Here is a 20,775-nt window from a genome sequence, read left to right as displayed (position 1 = left end):
GGTTAGGCTGACAGACAGCTCCGCATAAATCCTGTTCACAGGTTGTAGAGTTAGTGCTTATTGGTTATTTAAAAACAAACATACAAAAAAAAAAAAAAAACAGGTCAAGCCTGAACGCTTCCCGGAATTTACCCACCAAGAATCACATCTGTACAAGATGAATTTTCCAAGCACAAAAACCAAATGTGAATGGCCTGTGATGAACATTATTCAAATTTGATTGCTGACGACAATATTGGAAATTAGGTGCTGGCTTTACGGTTATGTAGTAAACTTTATAAAAACCTTTAAAGTGTCCAGAAAAACTACACATGCATAGGTGTGCATGTACACTACCATCTTCCTGCTCAGTTTTGAAGGAAATTCTTTAAGCTGAGCTTAGCTGACAAGAGCAAATGTTCCCGAAGAGTAAACAACAGTCTGAAATAACAAGCCACTAGATGTAACAAGGGAGGCATTCCTTCCCCACTCCTCCCCCCCACCCCACCACAGCTTAATTGAGGTGTTAAGTTACATAAAACACTGTATAAGTTTAAGGTGAACAATATGATGATGTGTACACTTCTATATTGCAAAATGTTTACCATACCCTTCACCTCACATTGTTACCATTTTGTTGTTTCGGTAAGAACATTTAAAATCTACTCTATTAGCAAGTTTCAAGTATATACAATACTGTATTGTTAACTATAGTCATGCTGTACATTAGATCCCCTTATAACTAAAAGTTTGTGCCCTTTGACCAACATCTCCTCATCCCACACATACCCCAGCCCCTGGCAATTACCCATCTACCCTGTTCTTATGAGTTCAGCTTTTTTAGATTCCACAAGTGAGATCATACTGTATTTTGTCTTTGTCTGACTTATTTCACTTAATGTAAGGCACTCAACAATGGCAGAATTCCCTCTTTTTTAAAAATTCATTTTCTAGTATTTCCTTCTTTTATAATGGCTGAGTGACAGTGCACTGTGTGTATATCCCAATTGTCTTTATCCACTTATCTGTCACCTCTTAGGGCGCTTCCACACCTTGGCCATTGTGAATATGCTGTAATGAACAGGAGGGTGCAGCTAGCTCTTCCACCTGCTTTCATTTCCTTTGGATTTACACCCAGAAATGGAACGGCTAGATCATACCGTAGCTCTATTTTGAATATTTTGAGGAACCTGCATGCTGTTTTCCATAGCGGTGGCACCAGTTTGCATTCTTACCGACAGTGCACAGGGTTCCCTTCTTGAGGAGCTCCTTTGTCATGTAAAAACTTGACAGTGGCTTTATGAAGGGAGAGCCCTCCATTATTTGGTTCACCTTTTAACAGTGCATTTGATGGTCCTTAAGGAGCCAACGAGAGCCCCATGAAGAGAAGGTCTGGCTCATCCTGAGGTTGAACACAAACGACTTGCCCAGTGCTAGAGAGAGTTAAAACTCACCCTAGGCTGCTAATCTGGGAATCCGCCGTGCAGCCGTGGTATGCGTGTGGATTCTACCTACGGCCAAGTGAGAGCGAGGTGCTGAGCTCAGCACCTGAGACCTTGGCAGTGGAAAGCCCCTGGTCCACATGGAAGCTCTCTCTGCTTCCAAGGATCCTCTTATCCATCACTGTATTTTATCCTTAAAATAAAGTGTTTTTATATTTTCCAATGTTAAAAAACACAAGCACTACACAGTAGCAGAAGCCAAGAATCACTGTAAACAACATAACAAATCTTCATCAAAAGCATTTGAGGGCTCGGCCGGTGTTGCTCAGTGGTTGAGCGTCAACCTATGAACCAGGAGGTCAGGGTTCGATTCCTGGTCAGGGCACATGCCTGGGTTGCAGGCTCGATCCCCAGTGGGGGGCGTGCAGGAGGCAGCCAATCAATGATTCTCGCTCACCATTGGTGTTTCTATCTCTCTCCCTCTCCCTTCCTCTCTAAAATCAATAAAAATATATATTTTTTAAAAGAATTTGAGGAATACATATTTCAATTTTACATCTTCAATGAGATGAATAGATTAGGAGTGAAATTATACAATGGAAACTGCAGTGAAAAAAATATGGGAAAATATCGCCTCCCCTCCTCCTCCCCACCACCCCCCCTGCCCTCCCCCCCCCTCCCCCGGCCACTTCAGACACCAATCACAAGTCCCACTGTCAGGTGCTTCTGACCCATCAGCTATAGGTCGGCGGCTCCAATGATCCCCTCCTTGAGTTGGATTAGTCTGCAAGAGCAGCTACGAGAACTCAGAGAAACATTTTACTTACTAGATTAGCAATTTATCACAAAGGATCTAACTCAGGGACAGCCAGATGGAAGAGATGCATAGCACGAGGTAGGGGGAAAAGGGCACAGAGCTTCTCTCCACATGTCCACCGACCCCAAAGCTCTCCCTGCCCTGCCCTTTTGGGGTTTTACGGAGGCTGCATTACACAGGCATGATGGATTCAATCATTGGCAATTGGTGACTGGTTCAACCTCCAGCCCCTCTCCCGTCTCCGGAGGTCAGGGCTTAGGACTGAAAATGCCAACGCTCTAATCCCATGGTTGACTCCCCTGACAACCAGCCCCCATCCTTAGGTGCACACAGACTGGAACATTGGGCCCCGGGAAATATCTCGAGACAAATGACTATCAGAGCCTTGCTGGTTCCCCTTGGGCCATGCCATCCCTCCCACCCATCCTTCCTCCACCCTGAGAACCACAGGGGTCAGTTTTCTTCTTATATCCAGTGCCTCCCTCTGTGGATTCGCCTGTCAAGTTCACAAACATTCTGCCCATGGAAATTTGGGATCCGGAATGAAGGAATAAGCAGGCAGAAGTCAACTGGTCATAAAATTATCCTTTACCTGAAATACTCAATATTTCCAAGAGCACAGCTTTCAAGGCACATAAAATACCAAGTTTTTTTTTTAAATAGAATTTGAACAGCAATTTGGTCCTTTTTGTGCATTCATTTCATGCTGCCCACTTTTACATATATCGAGCACCCCAAACCCCTCCCTCTAAGTAATACCAGGATGTTTCTTTAAGGCAGGATTTAGAAAAACAAGCAAGTGCCCATAAAAATTCATTTTACTGGAATATGAATCCTTCCACTTTCCTCATTTTTCCACTTCTCATATGCACAGCTAGCGAAGTGAATTATGCTCCCTCGTCAACTGCCCGGCTCTTTTCTCTGCCATTTGGAAATGTAGCTCTATTTCAGGGAGGTGACACCCAATGAAAAGGGAAGTGACTTGTCTCCGGCTGGGCAAGGAGTCAAGAGGTCAGTCCACATGTGCTGCACCATCACCCGTCAGAGCCCTGCACCTGCTCCTCCCACCCCAAAGTCCTCTGAATGGCAGCGTGGTTAACCCTTCGGGAATGTTCGGGCACAGTTTCAGGCCCCGGGGTCGCCCTGTTCTCCCCATCTGTGCCGTTCGTGCCCCAAAACGAAGTCTGAAAGGAAAGCCTCAATGGAAACGCCCCTCCTTTACTCCCGGTCCACTCTTCTTTCTTCACTTCCAGTCCTCAGGCATTGTCACTGGCACATATTCAGGTTGCCCAATATAATAGCAAGATGTGAGCTATTTCTTAAATGAGTCCCCACTGGGTTTGCGTGAATTTTCCCATTCTTGCAAATTCCTATAGGACTTAAGTCCCTGTCACTAAAATATTATTTCAGAGTTCTATCCTGGCGGCTTGGTCACCTCTCCCCTCAGGCCCCCCATTAGCCACAACACTGAAAGGAAGTCTCCTACCTTTCACTGAGGCTTCTCCACAGCTGTGCACCTGCAATAAGGAGAAGGCATAGGTGAAACTTAACCAGGGCATTTTTCTCTGGAGGCATTTCTCATCTTAGAAATATTCTGACCTATTTAAATGCAATGTTTACATCTTTAAACTCTAGAACTTTGCAATCATACCTTGTATACCTCTGACATCATAACTAATTCAGGCAACTAATCCACACATGTTTATTGAGATACTACTACATGCAAAACACTTGGATAGGTACCATGGGAGAGGGAAAACCATATACCACATGGTCCTGTCTTGAGGACTTGACTGTCTAGTGGTGCAGCCAAAACTTGCACTCAAGTAAATGCGAACCAAGGAAGAAACTACACAAGCAGCACAAACCATGAGACTTCTGGAAGGACAGAGCACCCGTGACAGAGGTGGTACTTTTGGTTGTTGTTGTTAATCCTCACCTGAGTATATTTTTTCCATTGATTTTTAGAGAATGGGAGGGAGAGAAGGAGGGGGGGGGGGAGAGAAAGAGAGAGAGAGAGAGAGAGAGAGAGAGAGAGAGAGAGAGAGAAAGAGAGAGAAACATGGATGTGAGAGAGACACATCAATTGGTTGCTTTCCACATTCGCCACAACAGGTCAGGGGCTGAACCTGCAACCCAGGTATGTGCCCTTCGGTGCATGGGCCGATGCTCTAACCACTTAACAACACCAGCCAGGGCAAAAGAGAGGGCATTTAATGTGATCTTTGAAATGGTGCTGACAAAAGACATTTTATTTGAGAAAGGGGTTTTTTATTTATTCGTTCTTTAGGTATTTTGAGCTTATATCTAGGCTCAAATAAAATTGACAGAAAAAAATATATACCTAGATCTCATTTGCTTTCTTAATTCCCCAGTAATTTTCTTCATCAGATAGTGCCTTAATATTAAACTTTCAACTACCAGCTTAAATGAAATGGCTATAAGACAGTTTCAGCATTTACCAGCAAATGACAAAGATGTTGTCTCCTGTTCTTCAGTGTCCCCTACCAAAGATCTATGTGACCAGTTCTACTTAAAATTTAACCCCAGGAAAATGTTTCTCAAAATTGCTTGCATCCTTTCACCAGATTATTAGAATTGTACGTCTGATTTGGCTTCCCTTTTTGCCTTGGCTGCCAGTAAGCCCAGACATAAATCTGTTGCTCAATTATGGTCATCGTGTTAGACTCCTGTTCTTCTGCTAGACCTCTAGTAAGCAATCTTATGTTCCTTATAGGCTGCCTCAAGTACTTTGGAACTAGATGGGATATCAAAACAAAGCAAATAAACAACACAAAAGAATACAAGGAATTATGAGCACTAGTGAGGTCTCAACAAACGTTGGAAAGCTGGATAGGCTAAATCCTAGAAGCACCAACTCTCCTTGTCATACGACATTTCTCTGATAACACTGGAGCCAAGAGTGGAGAAAAGAGACAATAGTACTGAGTGTTGCTTTGTTATTAAAAATTGGAAAAATGAGCGTGGCTGCTGGCATGTAGAACAGTGGGGACAGTGGCACTGCAATCACAGAGCACAGACCGGGCTGGGGCTGCACAGGGCTGAAGGACAGTGCAGTGTAAGAGGCTGAGCAGGAAAACTACGCACCAAGAGCTGGTCCCACCACAATGAGGGGCAGGAGCCTGGACAAAGGAGTCCGCTGAAAACCGACCTTCGGCCTCTGCAGGGGTTGCAGACATTGTACTTCCCAAGGCTAAGGTAAAAGATGAGGCCACTAATACGTGACCGAATCCAGATTGTCATTCAGTCAAGCCATCAGGGTACAAGCAGAAATGACCGGGATGGAGGGGCACAAAGGACTATATAGTTCAGCGATGGCGAACCTATGACACGCGTGTCAGAGGTGACACGCGAACTCATTTTTTTGGTTGATTTTTCTTTGTTAAATGGCATTTAAATATATAAAATAAATATCAAAAATATAAGTCTTTGTTTTACTATGGTTGCAAATATCAAAAAATTTGTATATGTGACACGGCACCAGAGTTAAGTTAGGGTTTTTCAAAATGCTGACACGCCGAGCTCAAAAGGTTCACCATCCCTGATACAGTTCATAGCCACGCTTCCTGGTAGGTCCGTGTTCTGTAGCAACCAGCACGTGGCTCAAATGAGGAGTGCAGATTTTGCAGGAGGAAAGGTGTAAATGGAGACAGTGGGTGGAAATGCTGCTCAGGTGGCCGTGGGGAGCCCTTCTGGGCCCACAGCATCTTAAAGAGAGCTGGCCGGGCATTCGGTTCCTTAGCAATGAGAGAGAGGAGGAGGTGGCCAAGGAGAAGTCTAAGTCTAAGTGGTCATGGAGGCTGCCCATGCTGGTGACTCTAACAGAGACTAGAAGGATCTCCATGCTTCTGCTCGCCTATTTCAGAGTAAGCATCTAAGACGGTATTAAAATTAATAATGGAGGGAGTGGAGGAATACAATTACATTCCTAACAGTGGACGTGTAATATCTTTAGCCAAGTGGAGAAGTGGAAGGACAGCAGGAGACAGAGCAGGCCCCTGAGCCCTGATGACTGGGTCCTCCTCTCCTCATTGCAGTTGCTGTCGGCCAAGGTATCCAGTGAGAGCGGCTGGCAGTTCTGCTTGAGGCCATGGCGTTCCTATAACTGCATCTGGATCTAATTTGCAGCCGATTCTGAGTCTCCCAGAGACCAATTCATCACAGTCGGGCCTGGGCCGAACGGCCTGCGAAGTCAGGCTCCTGCCAGCTATTTACAGCCTCAGATGGGTCTTTGTCCCAAAAGCCTTGGCGAAGGAGACGAAGCCGGCACCACTGCTTCTGCCGTCATAGGCTGGGTAGTGCTGGGAAAGCACAGTCATTCATCCAGTTTCTCAGGTTTGTTTTCTTCATTGAGCGGAAATGCTGAATTCAGAGCAATGTGCCTGGTGAAAACCCTGACAGAAAGATGGGCCACTGACAAATGTCTGCCCCACTGGATGGAGCATAAGAGCTCCACTTGGGCGGAGAGGACAGGGGTGTGTCTGCATCGCACTGGAAGCCCAGCACCTATGCAGGCCCTGGCACAGAACGGCCCCACAGACATCAGGTTTTAACCCCTGGAACCTGTAAAATGTTACCTGTATGGACAAAGGGATTTACCAGATGTAATTAAGCTAAGAGGCCTGAGATGGAGATTATCCCGGATTATCCAGACGGGCCCCATATACAGTTGGTGTTCTTATATGAGAAGGGCAGAGGGAGATTTGACACAGACAGGAAACAGCAATGTGACCATGAAGGCAGAGACAGGAGTGATGTGGCTACAAGCCAAGGACACCAGCAACCCCAGGTAGGAAAGGATCAGACCCTTCCCTAGAGCCTCCAAAGAGAACAAAGCCCTGCTGACACCTTGACTTTGGCCCAGTGATGCTGCTTCTGGACACTGACCCCCAGAACCATTAGAGAAGAAATTTCTGTTGTTTGGAGCCACCAAGTTTGTGGTAATTTCTTATAGCAGCCACTGGGCACTAAGGCAGCCTATGATGGGGTCTCTCCGCAGCTAGCAAATGGAGTGAATCAGCTCAAGAACTAGACCCTTTAGGCTACAAGTCTCCCAACTCTGCCACCTTAATTTTTTAAAGGACCAAATCTTTGCAATGCAGAGGCTCCTTGTACTTCGTCACTATGAAAGTTCCATATTGGCAAGAACATCAAGCAATGAGTCAGTGCTGAAAACAACCTCTGTGTAAGGGGCCGAGCGTGAGAGAAGGACAGTCATGAAGTCTTCCAGCTTCATCCTTGGCCTTCCACGTTTGTCTGTTCCTCGTAACTTGTGCTGGGACCAAATCTGATGCACCACTGAAAATATGGAGCCGCTCAGCTTGCGCTGTGAGTCCATTTCTGCTGCTGAGCTAAAATGACTAGGGAGAAAATTTGTCAGTGGGCTATTTCTACTAAGATTCCCAAGAGGAAGGTTCTGGAGGGTGAAAATGTGACAAAGTAAGTTTGAGAAAAACAGGCTCTCCTCTACCAGTTGTGAATCAAGGCAGAGAAATGGGGACCACCATGCACTGATCCCACCGACCCTGGTACAAAATCCCACAGCACCAAGATGCGCCCCCTCAGGGCGGCCTTCACACATCTGGGTAAGCAGAGAGCATCTGGGCAGGTGCCTGTTGGGGTTAAAAGTTAGGAGCCTGTTCTCTGACACAGAAGAGGGGGTTAGGGAAGGAGAGAGGAGAAGAGAGGGTGAGAAGGAAGAACGCATGCAAGAATATTATCTAAATCAGGGGTGGGGCACATAAAACCCACAAAATCATTTGGTCTGGCCCTGCCAAGGCATTAGGGGTGAGTTAACTAAATGTTTGACCAAATAGAGCAGGCTAATTTTTTAAGTTGATAATTTTGTATGGCCCACGAATGATGTTATAAATATCCAAATGGCCCTTGGCAGAAAAAAGGTTCCCCACCCCTGGTCTAAACTACAGATTCATGAAAAGCAATAACTGGACAAAAACAAGTTTGTTCACCTTCCCAGAACACTAGAATGAAGACATTTTGGTTTAAGAACTATAACGACTTAAAATATAAACTGGATGGCAGTCCACATCATGATAGTAAACACCTAATACCTAATATCCTTGGCATCAGGAGGGGTGTCCTCCACGAAGAGGTCTCAGTGTCCTTGTCGGGGCTAGAACTCTGGGCAGGTCTTATGCACGTTCATCACGAGAACCCCAACCAAAATGATCTGTCCATTTGGGATCATGTGTAGTGAAATCAAATACCTGGATGTAACGTTCTCTGAGCTATCTTTGACCAAATCAATCTTACCACATTCACGGGGCTCAATTATTCCAAGGAGGGATTTTTGCCCATTTGCAAAACAAGCTCAAACCCTGGTAGAAGAGGACCCTCCAACTATGAAAAAGCCTGGCTCAGATTTATGATAGAGATAAGCTAGTCAGAAAACGCCTTCAGAAAAAGTAAAAAATAATGTAAGTTCTCACTTTTAAACTTCATGTTTAAAATTCATTTTTCATCACCAACTAATTAAAAAAAATTTTTAACCATTACTTCCTTGTTTTTTAAGCCCTGAATTTTTTGTTCATTTTGAGGTAGAAAAAAATTTACCTAAACCAGTTCATTTTTGAATGGCCCACTTTCATCATGTAGTATGTGATAAATATTTAACTGTTATCCTCACTGACATCCTTAAATACCAAAATGGTACTTACATAATAGTGCTTAGAGCTAAAACAGAAACCAACACATATAAACCTTTTGCTCAGAGCAGTAGCTATGACTAGGGACAACATCAGTTAAATAAGTACCAGATATTAAATAAATGTTTAATAAATAAATATTTAATCAACATTAAAAGTAGCAAAGTCAATGTCTGTATCTCCTGGCTTCCTGCTCCTTGTCAAAGGACGTCTTGGTTCAGATGCCTGCACAAAAATCAGACATTCAGGCTCTAGAAAACTAAACCCCATCACAGTGAATTCTGAGCTTTCTTACCTCTCTTTCTAGACAAAACCATATCCTTTATGATTTGCATAATAACTCGCCCAAGTATCGAGACGGCAATCAGGTGATACACTCTCCATGGAGTCAATGCAAGGAACCTATCAAAGCAAAAACAAATCATTTCAGTTTGAGGATTTTTATTTTTATTTTTATTTTTAATTAGGTTCAGTTTCTGCCAACACTCAACAATTTCACTTTCAAATCACCCCAATATGAGCACATAAAAGTCATTTAATAGGCATCGATGTCAACAAAATAAAAGCATTTGATCCACATATAATTTTGTGCTAGGCTTTCTACTCTAACCTGTCATTTGGGCAGAGAATCTGCTATCTTGGGTGTGGCCCAAATTTCGCTCTGCTAACAGATGGAGAATGGAATTGACCTGAAACACAATTATGATCGGCTGCAAAGGCAGAGCTACAGGGCTCTTAATACAAACAGAAACGCTAAATAGAAGCCCTGTCCTCCGTTTTATGTTTTACTTTTATGCCGTATTCATTTCTTTAACTACTACACCCTCCCCACCAGTCTCTTAAAAATAGCAGTTATTAAGAACTCAATTTGCTAATAACCATTTCTCCTTAGAATCACTACCCTTTTGTCCATTTGCCCACCTCTCTCCAGAGGAAAACAAAGAATCCTTTATCTTGAACAGCATATAGACCTTATAGCACTTTTTTTTTTTAATTGGACTTATCAAGGAATAGAATGGCAAAGTCACAAGGAGCTCTGGGACTTCCTATGGAGGTTGAAGCCCATTTTACACTAGTTAATTGGCCAAGCTAGTAATGATATGAACATTCATGTAATCATAATTCATAGAAAATTAACTTAACAAATGCATCATGTAATGCTAAGTGCAAGGCATTGTAGAGACTATAGAGAACTAAAGAACATATGAGCACTGCCTTCTAGAAATTTACTTTCTCATCAGAGAGACTATTACAGATCGAGCTGGCCAAGTACCTTGCAGGGAGTCTGTCTAGGAACACAGGTAAACAGCTCCCTACACGGCATGCCCCTCTCACGGACACCATATCCTGAAGTCGTCCCAGGGACACACCATCCACTTGTATTTCTTATTCAATGATGAAATGCTGAAAACAAAATCACACACTACCCACAGCTGGACGTGGACTCGTCACTGTACTTTCCAAAGATGCACTTAAGTGGCAGAACAGTGACGACACTGTGGGTCAGTCCCTATGAGAGGCAACACTGGGACAGGAGATTCAAAGCCAGGGATTATAACCCTGCTTGGTGCAACCGCCCTGACTAACAAGGGTGGGAAATGTTTTCAAAACCCTGTTTTTTTTAAAAAGGGGGAGTTCGTGGTGTGTCCAGTGTCAGGCTTCCTAGTTGCTGGCAAAAAAGGGGAGAATAGTGACCTGTTATTCCCAGTGCTTGGGGAGCTATGACTCCTTGATACTCTGTGGCCAAACCTGAGACCCGGTAAAAAGTGGCTGCAAATATTTGAGCACCAATATATGTATCAGGAACGTCCACTGTGGGCCCACATGCCAATGGACACTGTCCAGTTGGATTTCAATTGGCAGGACAACCTCAAGGCCAGAGACTATGTCATCCCAAGCAGAAAAGCCCTTTCTCATTCTTTCCTAAGGGTCCAATTAAAAAGGAACACAGAGGCAGAAACAAACAGAAAGACATAGAGAGAGAGAGATAGATAGATAGATAGATAGATAATAGATAGATAGATAGATAGATAGATAGATAGATAGATAGATAGATAGATAGATACAGATTTACCGAGATACAGAGACAGGGAATGCCTGTGGATGAGTTTGCAAGCATAAGTGGTCTGGCTGCCTCACAGGCCTCAGTCCCCACAACACCCTATACTCTATTTCTCTAACATTCCAAACTGAGAGTGAACCTGGGATTAGAATGAATCTCTTCTGATGGCTGTCAATTCTTCAGGGTCCTCCAACTTCAGCCCCTGAACCTGGGGCCTCTTGGAACCCTCAGCAGGTTCAGGAAGCTGGGCAAGCAAAGATCCTGTTCCTGCAGCTTATTCTGTCCCCCTGCCCCCCGCCCGCCCCCCTCTTCCCCGCCCCTGCCACACACACACACACCACACCGATGGAGGGAGTGTGCACGATGGTCTTGGGCTCCTTTCAGTTGTAGTTATTTTTATTTAAAATAATACTTTAATGTCTTCTGTTACATTTAGTGATTTTTAAAATGTTTCAGTAAATAGCACAAAATGTAACAGAACATTTTTCAGTGGGAAACTGGGATTCTGGAAAGGCCGCACAGGGCCAGGCACTGGCCTGAGTGACTTCCCCTCCCTCAAGGCTGCCGTCTCCCTGATCCTCACTGTTATTCTGTGAGGTCCCCACCTTTGACAATGAGGAAACTGAAGCTCAGAAAGACAGTCACTTAGCTGGGTTCACCTTGCTAGAAGCTAGTTCACACCTCACTTCAGAACCCCTATTCCCCAGCCACAGACACACACACACACACACACACACACACACACACAGAGGCACGCACACAAAGACACACACACATACAGGGGCACCGAGGCACATACACATGCATATACTTGCCCATCTCCATGAGTGTTTATTTCCACTATATTTTAGTCCAAAAAGCAGTGGAGAGAGCCAAAATATCTACGATCCCACAGAATAAGTACAAATAGATAAGAAAATTGGCAAAGGGGAAATAAACAAAAAAGATTACTCAATTCTGAGGTTAGCCCACAAGAATTCAAGCCATGAGTTGAGCTGCAAAGAAGAAAGCCACAAACTGGGATGGGAGAAGACCTCTTCTGGCTAAGACTTAATGCTTCATCATGAGACTCCCCCTTTTTTTACCCCAATAAGAGAAGACCAACTAACACAAAGATCATTTTCGTATCTTCTTAATATGAAAAGAACTGACTGATGAAACACAGCGAAGGACTAAGCAAAGCAGCCAGTGCACAGACAACCACCCAGGCGCCCTTGGGCAGCCCGGAACCACAATAACGACCGAACACCACCTGGCCTTGTTAGAAGTGACTCTGTGGGGACGTTTGTTTGCTTTCCAGTCTTTTCATTGTTTGCCAAGGAGAAGCTGTAAACTAGGAAGAAAGAGAAGTGTTGGTTGGACGTGTTCCAGCAGGGAACAAAGCCACCTCCTCACACTGAGTTCAAACGTGGGTGTGCTAGAGGCGCTGCCTTTACCCAGCAGGTCTGTCCGTCCCCGCTCCCTCTGTGTGCCCACCTGGGGCAGTGCCAGGGGTAGAAACAACCCTAACAACTTTCTCTAATTAAACAAGGGAGACAAAGCCGTCCCTCAGCACAGCCCTACCCAAGCTCCAACAGAAAACACGTCTCTCCGCATCATTCCACCTGAGATTTCCAGGCCCATATTAACTCTCCAAACAAGACAGACAACGCCCGTGAAAAACAAGGCGGGGATGAAGAAGAAAAGAATATGTAATAAGGAAAGATGACGGTTTCCCATTAAGTTCTCCACGCGAGCGCCTTAGCTTCTGTGCTTATAACATTTGCCCTTAAGCACAAACAATTACAGAAAACGCCTCAGTTCAACCACAAACGCAGTCAGCAAGGACTCTGAGGCTGGAAGAGAACAGGGTCCACATTTCCATCACAGGCCTGCACTGCAATCAGATGAGAAGAGAACGAGAGGTCAAATTCAAAAGCCTGGCAAAGGCACAAGAGTGAGTCAGATACCATCCCGTGGACAACTGTCACACTCGGTAGCCAGACATGCTGAAAACCAGTCTCCCTGGCAGACGGCAATCAAATTAGAGCCCTCCACTGCTCTCTCAGAGTAATGCTTTTTCCTTCTTAGTACTCATCTTGATTCCTACTTGTCCATTTGTCTGTCGGCTGTTTACCATTTCCTGACACCACTCGGCAAAGTTCATGAGGGAAGGGTCCAATCTCCTCTGTTTACTGATGTCACCCCAGCAATAGGTCACTTACTGGCCAATAGCAGGTGCTCAAGAAATACATTTTGTACTGTTGTTCATTCAATATATATTAACGACTGTGTGTCAATTTGTGCAAATAATCATGCATGTAACTGACATAATCATCAAACATTAAATCCCTAAAGCACACTATTATAACAGTTTACCAAAAAGAAAAACCAAAATGTATGGAGGAGCATAAAAACTTCTATACAATTTTTTGAAGACCTTCCACGAAGCAACTGAGAACATGGATGGCCCTTGGACCTTGGCTTAGATTAATTTTTCTCTGTAAGGGAAGACCGGGCTTCTCACTAGCTATTGGAAGTCAGTCTGTCTCTCCTAACTGCCACTGTGCCAAAGCCCTGTTGCCATGATGTGGTCGGTCAGGTCAAAGTGATGGTGCCTCGCTATGTCATAGATCCTTGTCTCCGGAGGTGCAGCAGATGCAGCTCCCTTCAAGTCTAAGAAGCCAAGCTTAGCCGAAACCGGTTTGGCTCGGTGGATAGAGCGTCAGCCTGAGGACTGAAAGGTCCCAGGTTCAATTCCGGTCAAGGGCATGTACCTTGGTTGCGGGCACATCCCCAGTAGGAGATGTGCAGGAGGCAGCTGATCGATGTTTCTAACTCTCTATCTCCCTTCCTCTCTGTAAAACATCAATAAAATATATTAAAAAAAAAAAAAAGAAGAAGAAGCCAAGCTTACAAGGAAAGCCACACCAATACACAATATATGTTTGGGAGTTCTTCTAACAACCATACTATTTATTTATTTATTTATTTATTTATTCATTTATTTATTTATTTATTTATTTGAGAGAGAGAGAGAGAGAGAGAGAGAGAGATCAATTTGTTGTTCCACTTATTTATGCATTCATTGGTTGATTCTTGTATGTGCCCTAACCGGGGATCAAACCCACAACCTTGGCATATTGGGACGACCCACAGCCATGCTCTTCAATGCCACAGGCATGTGGCAATCATGGGGTCATAAGCCTTACAACATGCGCCTGTTTGCACCAAGCAAACGCCATGCACATCAGAGATTTCATGGGAAACATTAGAGCTAAAAGCATAGACACAGATTCCAATGTCTTAGTCATACATGGCACTAATATACAAACAGTCTGAACTTTCAGCTATGCAGTATTTAGTGACATTATTAAAAGTGAAAATTTTAATGGAAATAACCAATTTCCAGTTTGATGAATGAAAGCTGGTGTTCACTAATATTACTGAATTTAAAAACAAACAAACAGAAAAGCAATTTTTAAATCATATTTCCCATTTATACTGGATTATATTTTAAAATGGATTCTAATAAATGTAGAACATGAGACAAAAGTGAAATTGTATTAAGTATTTTTAAATATTTAAATATTTACTTTAAAGAGGTTAAGAGTTTCGTGTACCATTTTGCATAAACTAAGATGATAAACTGGTTAAAGTCTCTCACCAAAACTTTCTGATATTATACACAACAATGCAAGTTGTTGTTTTGAATTTGCCTAGAAAGTTTTGGGAAGTTAAATTTAAAAGGTGAACTTATAAGTATATAAGCAAATATATAGTCATTCCTAAAATTAATAGAAAGAAAGTTTTCATACTACAGCCAGTGCCCCGCATATGCCCAGGGAGGTGCAGGGATAGCACCGCAGGAGCAGGCTCACCTAATGCCCCTTCTCCAGCCCCTAAGCCCTTTCTTCCACGTACAAAGATGGATGGGACTGCATGCAACTCATGCTGGGCCCCAGAGGAGGCCACGAAGCCACCTCCTGACTCGTGGTGGAAGTCCCCTCTCCGGGGTCCAGGGATGTGCATTCTCGTGCACCGTGGTCCCTAAACTATACTCTTCTGATAGACTCTCTAGTCCTGACTTTTACATTTTATTTCCCATGAAAGCTTGAATTTGTTAAAACACAGAATGCATGCCTGGTTTTTGTTTGTTAACGCCCTCTATTATATGTACTAGCTACAGGAGAGCTTGATGAGAAGTCAACAGCTATTTTAAAGAGGTTTTATTAAAAACAACAACAACAACAAACACCCTTAAATTGTAGTCGGTTGCTCTAACCGGTTTGGCTCAGTGGATAGAGCGTCGGCCTGTGGACTGAAAGGTCCCAGGTTCGATTCCAGTCAAGGGCATGTACCTGGGTTGCGGGCATATCCCCAGTGGGGGGTGTGAAGGAGGCAACTGATCAATGTTTCTCTCTCATCGATGTTTCTGACTCTCTGTCCCTCTCCCTTCCTCTCTGTAAAAATCAATAAAATATATTTAAAAAACTGTAGTCGGTAACCAATGTAACTATTGAAGTGGCCATGCCTGTGTTAACGGGTCCTGGGGTTGTTCTAGAAAACAACACAAGTATCGGTTTGTAGTTCAGGAAGACAGACAAATGTTTCCTTCGAATAGTAAATGAATGTTCAAGTGACAAGAATGTCCCCCCTACGACAGGTTTCCGGGATGCAGTTATCCCCATGGGGTGAGAAAAGGTGGTACTGCCACTCGCTGGATGTTAAACATCCTGTTTCAGGTAGATGTGCTCACGTTGCGCCATTACAACCGAGAGCAAGACAGTCTTCAATTGTCTCCTTTTGTCAAAATTGACTTTTAACAAACTTCGGCTCCGTGGACAGGGGTAAGGAGGGAGGACGTGGTCTGAAGCTCACAGCTGGGAGCTTCTGAGGATCCCGACAAACCGTGGGGAGATCGGTCCATACTCCTTCCCCAGACTCTCAAGACCCCCCCGAGACGCGGCTGGATCGATACAGTAAATTTCCCACAGTGACCTGAAAACTCGGAGCAGTGATCCCGGCACCAGGGAACATTCTTATTTTGCCGTCCAAGCTTTCGTCACGCTTGTTTCAACGCTCAGCAGTTTTAAAAAGGGGTCAGGAGGCCCCGAGGCGGGCCCGTTGTCACCAGCTCACGGCGGGGCTTGGGCCTCAGTTTCTTCAGCCAGACAATGAGGTGATGACGAGGCCGGCGCAGAGTCCCTACCTTTTGCTTCCTCATACAGATGCCGTCTTTTGAAAGAGTTTAGCTGCTAACAAAACAACCTGGTTTACTGGGTCAGAGCTGGTGTAACTTGATCACAGAAATAAGTATCTTCCATCGGCTGTTTGAAATACGGAAAAACAGGTTAGTGCCTTCAAAGCACTGGGGAGCTCGGGGTCCTAGAGGATTTTAATAGAGTCATGTTATGGTTCTTTGGCTGAACTCTGCTACCCCGGACCCACAAGACACGAGCGAAAGTGCCAGGGTGCTTTTTTGGAAGCTGACCAGGAGAAAGTGGCACCTACGTGGTCTGAAGCTCCCAACCAAACCTAAAATGTAAATAGCAGTGACACTCTTCTAACTCAGCACATCCGGGTCGCATCCTGGCCTATGACAAGTTAGGATGTTTGTTTTGAGCACATGCAAAGGCAAAGCATGAATTCTATCCACCTTTGGTTCATTAGGTGAAGTCTATTCTAGGACTCTATGTGTACTTGCAAAGCCAGGCCTGACACCCACCTCCCAGGGCATGACTCAGCAAAGCCCACAGCCCCCAGCCAGGGCAACCTCCCTGCACAACTGCAGGGGGCGCCACGCAAGCTGTGCTCTGTGTGAGTACCTCTTGGAGGCACACAGAAGCCCTGTGTTCAAGTCCACAGGACTACAATGGCAGCTTTTATATGGCCAACGTTGAGTCCTGGAAGTATGAAAGCCAAAAAGAAATGCTTTACTTATATGCATGCATAAGAGAATAACTAATGGACACAAGACACTGGGGGGTGGGGGAAGCCGGGGGAATGTCAAGGGGGAGAAAAAAGGAGACATGTGTGATACTCTCTGTAATACTTTAAGGAAAAAAAAAAGAAAGAAAGAAAGAAAGAAAGAAAGAAAGAAAGAAAGAAAGAAAGAAAGAAAGAAAGAAAGAAAGAAAGAAAGAAAGAAAGAAATGCTTTAAGCTTGCCCTTAAGCGCTAAAGCACTAGTGATGATAATACAGCAGTCTGGCCAATTCCCTGTTTACCTAAATACCAGCCATCAGAAATCAATAGCTGGACCTGCTACCAATCATCTACAAGAGATTGGAAAGGCCTTGGAAAGGCATCCGACTGCTCAAACGCAACACTGGAAGCAGGAGAGGAGACAGGAAGGGCAATGCTTCAAAATTCTAAGAGCAAATTATTTCCAACCCAGAACTCTAAAGCAAACCAGACTAGCAACCAGCTGGAAGGGTGAGACAGAGATATTTCCTGCGTTCTCACAACATGCATTTCCTTTGTACTTTCTTAGAGGTGGAGAATGTGCTCTCTCCGTACAGAAGGAGCTCACCAAGAAAGAGTCCAGTAACAGGGGGAAAACAAACAGAAATGAGAGACTCCAAACAAACAAGAAAACCTTAAACCTTCGTGAATGTTCTTAAGGGGAAGAAAAGGGGCCTCCCCCTCGAGGCTGTGACTTCTCCTGACTCTGTCTGCAGCCTGGGCCCAGCGATGGAGGCTCCGCAGAGGAGGGAAGGAACGGGGTGACGGATGCAGATGTCCTAAGAGGACAGCAGGCCCTGGGGACAATCACATGAGATAAGTATAGGAGGGTGAGGACTCTGAGAAGGGTGGCTCCAGGGAAAAGGATAAAAAGAGAGGAACTCAAACTGGCAGCCTGATACATCTGACGCATTATCAAAAGGAGTTTTCCAGAAATGCTGGAAAATTATGATCAAATAGAAAAAAACTGCTAAGAGTAACAGCAAAATGAAGTTGTACAAGCACAGTACTGTAAACATGGCATTCTCCTTAGTTCATGTATAAACAATGCTTACACAGTCACAATGATAAGTGATCAAACCAAAAATTGTGCCATCATTACAGTAGATGGAGGAGGGGAAGGGAGTGTGTGTGTGAATTAGGGCAGGAGGAAACAAAATAATGTCCCAAATTGCTCAATCAAGAAATGGCATTAAAAAATGTTAACAGCCCAGCTGGTGTGGCTCAGTGGTTGAGTGTCAACCTATTAACCAGGGTGTCAAGGCTCGATTCCCAGTCAGAGCACATGCCCAGGTTGCAGGCTCAATCCCCAGTAGAAGGCATGCAGGAGGCAGCTGATCAATGATTCTCTCTTCATTTATACTTCTCTCTTTCCCTCTCCCTCTCTGAAATCATTAAAAATATTTTTTTTAAAATCTTTTTTAAAAAAGTAACCTACTGACTAGACTTATTGTGGTGATCTTTTCACAATATATATAAAAATGAAATTATTATACTGTATACCTAATATAATGTTATATGTCAATTATACCTCACAATTTTTAAAAACAAATTATAAATAATGTAAAAAAAATGGCATTTTAAGGATATTATTTAGAAAAGCCTAAAGAGAGCTAAAAGCAAATCATTAACAATATTTGCTCTGAGAAACAACCAGGAAGTGGAAAGAGATGGGACAAGAAAATGTCTTGGCTTTTATTAAAAGTCAGTTGGGATTAATCGATCTGAGAGACAGCGAAAAAGAGAAAGCATGCAGGTATGTGTAGAGAGAGAGAGTGACTGACTTTCATATGCAGTATTTTCCATATCATTTACTACATATTCTATAAATGTAGCTTTAATTGTTTTCTTTTTACGTAACTGGTTGTCAACAGAGTTTTACTAAGTTTCTAAAAACTAGAAAAACAGACCCACAGAAAAATAAAATACCTTCAAATTGTTCCAGGTACCATGAAAAATACAAGCTGATCTAAATACTGAAATTAACAGGCAGGACCCAGAGAAGGTGGCAGGGGTGACCCACGGCGGTGACTGCGGACTGAGACAGTGGAGGGGCTGTGGGTGACATGCTGGACACAGGCAGAGCCTCGGAGGCGGAAGGAGCAGTAAGAGCTGAAACAGAGCAGGGAGGCTCTGCAGATGGGCCGGAGGAGCAGGGGATCTGAGTCCCCAAACATCCTCCCCTGCTCTGTCAATAAAGACACCGCCATCACTGCCAGCCAAGGGCCCAGCTCCCCTCGCCCAGGGTATGGCAGAAGTGCTCCTTAAAGACAAGATGCCATCCCCAACACTAAACGCACCCAGGCTCACAGCCCAAAGGACACATGTTATAGGTGCTATTCGACACCATCAAGCAGCACAGCCACCTGAGAAGATGAGGGGGTCTACACGACCTTTTACCTGGAGAGAAAGGGCCACCCTCCAATCAAAAGGGCAAACACAAAAGGGCACCCAACATGATGAAGCTGGACCACCTGACAACTCAGAAAGATGCACTCTAGGTTTTTGCAATTAATGCTGGAAAACGGAAAACAAAGGTGGTAGAATGGAGCTGTGGTTAGTGATGAAATTTTATTTGGAAAAATAAATCAACTTCTTTCCTGAAAGCAGATAAGAGACAACCAGCTATGTGGGAGGCAGCCAATGTTTTAATTGAGAAGTAAATTCACTGGGTCCTGTAGAAGAAATATGGGATAAGCCATATAACGTCACACTCATTTTACCCCCCTTGCAGTAGGCTCTAGTTCAGGGGTGGGCAAACTTTTTGACTCGAGGGCCACAATGGGTTCTTAAACTGGACCGGAGGGCCGGAACAAAAGCATGGATGGAGTGTTTGTGTGAACTAATATAAATTCAAAGTAAACATCATTACATAAAAGGGTACGGTCTTTATTTTTTTTTTTTAGTTTTATTCATTTCAAACGGGTAGTTTGCCCACGGCTGCGAGTCTAGTTGATAGGGGGAAAAATGTACAAAAGCCTGGTTGGAATCCAAGCTCTGCCACGTACTGTCATCTTGGGGCAAGTGACTTAAATGCCCTGGGCCTCAACGTTCCCCTCTGCAAAATGGGACAATGGCCCCTTGCTGGGTGGTGTGAGAAATAAATAATAACTATGCCAAGTGCCGCAAAGCAGGAGCCCAATCAATGGTCATTGTTAAAATCAATGATCACTGCAGGTATCCCCAAGTGAAATCATGTAAGGCCACAGAAAGTGTGCCCCCAATTTGTCAAAAGAACACCGGCTGTTACTCAGCAGTGTATCCACCAAATCGATGTATCCAGTAACCCAGGCGTGGCCACAACTTGAGCGAGTGCTGGCCTCATCTGTTTATCTTTCCGATGAAAGGCTCGCTCAGTGTCTGGGCAGAGATGGGAGGCCGGCTGGCCCATGGGTGGCTGCAGCTCCTCCTCCCAGTTCTAAGACTCCATGTGGAGCATGCAAGTGGCCACACCTCGCCCAGCGTGTTTTCATTTAGGTAGTGCTGCCTTCATCCCCAAGAGAAAAATATTTCCTTCCCAAATAAACTGAAATAAGCAGAGAAGGAAGCATGTAGAAAATGAAAATCTTGCCCAGACAGCGTGGTTCAGTGTTTGAGCTTCAACCCATGAACCAGGAGGTCACCGATTCGATTTCCGGTCAGGGCACATGCCTGGGTTGCAGGCTCAATTCCCAGTGTGGGGCGTGCAGGAGGCAGCCCATGGATGATTCTCTCTCATCATTGATGTTTCTACCTCTTTCTCCCTCTCCCTTACTCTCTGAAATCAAGACAAAAATATTTAAAAGAAAATGAGAATCTTCCTGAAGAAACTTTGAAAACACTTCAGAGTTTTATGCTTCTGAAA

The 20,775-nt window shown here is 44.3% G+C and overlaps 1 protein-coding gene across 2 annotated transcripts in view; it reads right to left on the bottom strand.

Annotated features, from left to right (window-relative positions):
- RETREG1 (reticulophagy regulator 1) overlaps positions 1-20,775 on the bottom strand; it is a 104,229-nt gene that overhangs the window by 72,813 nt on the left and 10,641 nt on the right. The window contains exons 2-3 of one of the 2 annotated variants that reach the window (XM_059694750.1): positions 9,220-9,326; positions 3,725-3,755 (exon numbers count right to left, since the gene is read on the bottom strand). In XM_059694750.1, coding sequence (XP_059550733.1) covers positions 3,725-3,755; positions 9,220-9,326 — 138 coding nt within the window. The remainder of the gene's footprint in view (positions 1-3,724; positions 3,756-9,219; positions 9,327-20,775) is intronic. The other variant, XM_059694751.1, reaches the window with a different exon arrangement.

Source organism: Myotis daubentonii, chromosome 4, assembly GCF_963259705.1.
Source record: "Myotis daubentonii chromosome 4, mMyoDau2.1, whole genome shotgun sequence".
Classification (NCBI taxonomy): domain Eukaryota; kingdom Metazoa; phylum Chordata; class Mammalia; order Chiroptera; family Vespertilionidae; genus Myotis; species Myotis daubentonii.
Note: the sequence above shows the minus strand (reverse complement) of the source record. Positions and strands in the feature narration are given on the sequence as shown.